The 3,856-nt window shown below is 49.4% G+C and overlaps 1 protein-coding gene across 1 annotated transcript in view; it reads left to right on the top strand.

The window, feature by feature from the left end:
- LOC107046773 overlaps nucleotides 1-3,812 on the top strand; it is a gene marked incomplete at its 3' end in the record, with an annotated part of 5,584 nt that extends 1,772 nt beyond the window's left edge. Inside the window, exons 5-8 of the mRNA XM_015269477.1 lie at nucleotides 41-224; nucleotides 270-831; nucleotides 933-2,755; nucleotides 2,876-3,812. Of these exons, the coding sequence (XP_015124963.1) occupies nucleotides 41-224; nucleotides 270-831; nucleotides 933-2,755; nucleotides 2,876-3,812 (3,506 nt within the window). The remainder of the gene's footprint in view (nucleotides 1-40; nucleotides 225-269; nucleotides 832-932; nucleotides 2,756-2,875) is intronic.
- Nucleotides 3,813-3,856: the final 44 nt, after the last annotated feature.

Here is a 3,856-nt window from a genome sequence, read left to right as displayed (position 1 = left end):
TAATCAGTACATTCACTTTCTCATTGGTCATTCTCAACAGCTAAGCCCAGTACATCAACAGCAGCAGTTAACCTCAACAATCAGATGACCAATGGGAATCAGCAGTCAAATCAACCTTCAGAAGATCAGCAATCGGTGCTGTTGGCGACAGCCCGAGTTACAGTGAAATCACCACGAGGATTCTCCAGCAGAGCCAGAGTCCTCATCGATCAGGGATCAGAGGTGTCATTCATCTCAGAAAAATAAGTAAATCAACTGCACTTGTCCAGGAAATCAACAACGTTGGAATTAATCGGACTTGGAGGAGTTAATTCCGACAGCACGAGAGGATTGGTATCAGTTACACTTCAGGCAATCAACGGAAATCAACAGATTCAGATCAGCGCCCACATATTGGAGAAACTCACCGCAATTCTACCATCGTTCTCATGTGCCTCAGCGAACATCGGTTCATTAGAAAATCTCCAGCTAGCAGATCAGCAGTATCTCAAGCCCGGACCAATCGATATCATCATAGGGGCTGACAACTACGGGCAAATCATCAGAGATGAAGTTGTCAAGTCCAAGCAGTCAAAAGTCGTCGGCCAACGCACCGTCTTTGGTTGGATTCTGTCAGGTCCAATCAACTGCACCGGTTGTTCAGCGAGAATCTCCCTATCAGCTGTAAGGACCTCCTCAAACGAACAACTTCTAGAACTTCTCCAGAAATGTTGGGTCCAGGAAGAGTTACCAATTCAGCAGTCAGAAAATTCAGAGTTATCACCAGACGAGCTGGAGTGTGAGAAATACTTCAGGTCTACACACAGCAGAGATTCAACGGGACGGTACATAGTGAGGCTCCCGTTGAAAACCTCCACAGCAGCTCTCGGGGAGTCGAAATTCAAGGCTTCGCGTCAGCTCAGATCTAAGTCAGCAAACTCACCAATAATCAGGCATATGCTCAGCTGTACAAGGAGTTCATCAACGAGTACGCAACTTTGGGTCATATGCAAAGAGCACCAGAGACAGCAGAACCCGTTCCAGTTTATTATCTTCCACACCACGGGGTTCTGAGAGCAGATGCAATCACCATAAGGTTGAGAGTCGTCTTCAACGGCTCCAGTCCCACTTCATCAGGAACGTCACTCAACAACATTCTACATCCAGGTGGAAAACTTCAGACCAACGCCATGGACTTTCTAACATGGATGAGAAAGCATAGGCTCGTGTTTGGCACTGACATAGTCAAGATGTTCAGGAAAATACGAGTTCATCAGGACAATTGGGACCTGCAGAGAATTTTGTGGGTTGACGACAACAAACAGCAAATCTCCTACCAGCTCACCACCGTCACCTACGGGCTCAATTGCCCCCCATGGCTGTCTCTGAGAGTTCTCCAGCAGTTAGCAGAGGACGAGGGTCCACGATTTCCAACAGCCGTCGAGACAATCACCAGAGGTCGTTGCGTAGACGACATCTACGGCGGAGCGGACTCACCACCAGAAATCAAGGAGATAGTATGGCAGTTACAAGGACTTTGTCAGACAGGAGGCTTCACTCTCCAGAAATGGAGCAGTAATTGCCCTCAGCTCTTGCATGAGCTCGGCCGATCAACAGAGGGAGAAGTCATTCAGCTTGAAGAGTTCGCCACCAAGGTACTGGGTCTGTGTTGGCATCAGTCGTCCGACACATTCCAGTACAAATCCAGAGACTTCAAAACAGAGACGATCACCAAGAGAATTGTCTCTTCAGAGATAGCTCAGATCTTTGATCCTTTGGGATTTATCGCTCCAGTCGTCGTCGAGGGGAAAATTCTCCTTCAGGATCTCTGGAAACTCAAATGCAGTTGGGATGACCTCCTTCCCCAAGAGTACATTCACCGGTGGGAGTCATTTCGCCAGGAACTCACCGAACTAGATAAAGTTGCAGTACCCAGATGGCTCAGACTCTCACCTCAGACAAACGACATCCAATTACATGGATTCGCAGATGCCTCAACAGTAGCTATGAGTGCTGTGGTCTACATTCCTACTCAGAATCTCAACGAGCCAGCCTCCATAGTTTTGGTCTGCGCTAAGACCAAGGTAGCACCGATCAAGCGCATGACTATTCCACGTCGGGAACTTACTGCAGCTCTCCTGTTAACTCAACTCGTAACATCAACGCAGCAGATGCTCCAGCTAGACCAGGTAGAAACTCACCTTTGGTCAGACTCAGCAGTAGCTCTCGCGTGGATCAGGAGTCCGGCCTCGAGATGGAAAGACTTCGTCCACAACAGAGTGGTAAAAATCCAGGAAACTCTCCCGAATGCCACTTGGAGACACGTCAGTGGGAAGGAGAATCCAGCCGACTGCGCCTCCAGGGGCATAACAACAAGTCAGCTAGCAGATCATCACCTCTGGTGGACAGGACCTGATTGGATAAATCAGGACCCTGAAGACTGGCCACGATCAACTATCGATGCTCCACCAATGGACATCCCAGAAGTGGCCAAAGAAGCTAAACCAGCAAAATCCCACCCAGTCGTACAGAGAATCAACGAGATTGCCGAGCTCCTCAACAGATACAGCACGATGGCAAAGCTGTTAGCAGTAACAGCGACCATCAACAGGGCCATCGACAGATTCAGGAGGCAGCCAATGCCCCCGGGATCTATCTTGACGACCAGAGAACTCAACGATGCGAGATTATTTTGGGTAAAAATAACACAACACCAGTACTTTGTTTCAGAACTCAGGGTACTTCTCAGAAATCAGCAGCTACCTAGAAATCACCAGTTAGCGAAATTCACCCCAACTCTGAACGAGGAAGCCATCATGAGACTTGGGGGACGCCTCAAGAACTCAGCACTCCATCCAGAACAGATCCACCCAATAATCTTGCCACGTTAGTCCAGATTCACCACACTCGTCATCGCAGAAGCTCACCAGAAGACCCTCCACGGAGGGACACAGCTCACCTTGGCCTACACTCGGCAACGCTATTGGATACTCGGTGGCAGGGGCACAGTCAGAGCCTATATCCTACGCTGTGCTATCTGCGCCAGACACCGAGCTAGACAGGCTCAGCAACAGATGGGACAATTGCCCGCAACCAGAGTCTCACCAGCAAGAGCATTTCTCCACACGGGGGTGGACTATGCAGGTCCTTTCGCCATCCTCAAGTGGAGACCCACGAATGCTCAACCGGTATCAGTGCACATCGCAGTGTTCGTGTGCTTCACCACGTCAGCAATTCACCTAGAGCTCGTCAACAGGCAAACCACAGAAGCCTTCCTCGGAGCTTACAAGAGATTCACCGGAAGACGAGGTATTGCAGCAGTCATGTACAGTGACAATGCCACCACCTTCGTCGGAGCAGCAGATCAACTCGAAAGGCTCTATCACCAAGCATCTAAAGAAAATCAACGTGTTCAGGCTGCTCTCGCCACCAATGGCACTCAGTGGAGCTTCTCACCACCTAGAGCACCCCATTTTGGTGGCAAATGGGAAGCAGCAGTAAAATCAACGAAGCATCACCTCAAGAGAGTCCTGGGAACGACAACGCTAACATTTGAGGAACTCAACACAGTCTTAGTTCAGATTGAAGCCTGCCTAAACTCCAGGCCAATCTGTCCGATGTCAGACGACCCAGAANAATTTGAGGAACTCAATACAGTCTTAGTTCAGATTGAAGCCTGCCTAAACTCCAGGCCAATCTGTCCGATGTCAGACGACCCAGAAGATCTCCAGGTTCTCACCCCAGGACACTTCTTAATCGGCGAGCCTCTACAGATAGTACCAGAGTCATCCTACGTCGACGAGAATCCCCTCAAGATGAGGAGATGGAACCTCGTGACTCGGATAGTTCAACAGTTCTGGTCCAGGTGGTCCAAAGA

The sequence above is a fragment of the Diachasma alloeum genome, unplaced genomic scaffold, assembly GCF_001412515.2.
Source record: "Diachasma alloeum isolate Michigan unplaced genomic scaffold, Dall2.0 Dall_scaffold_01963, whole genome shotgun sequence".
NCBI classification, from domain to species: domain Eukaryota; kingdom Metazoa; phylum Arthropoda; class Insecta; order Hymenoptera; family Braconidae; genus Diachasma; species Diachasma alloeum.
The sequence above is the reverse complement of the archived record's forward strand: the minus strand, read 5'-3'. Positions and strand labels throughout refer to the sequence as shown.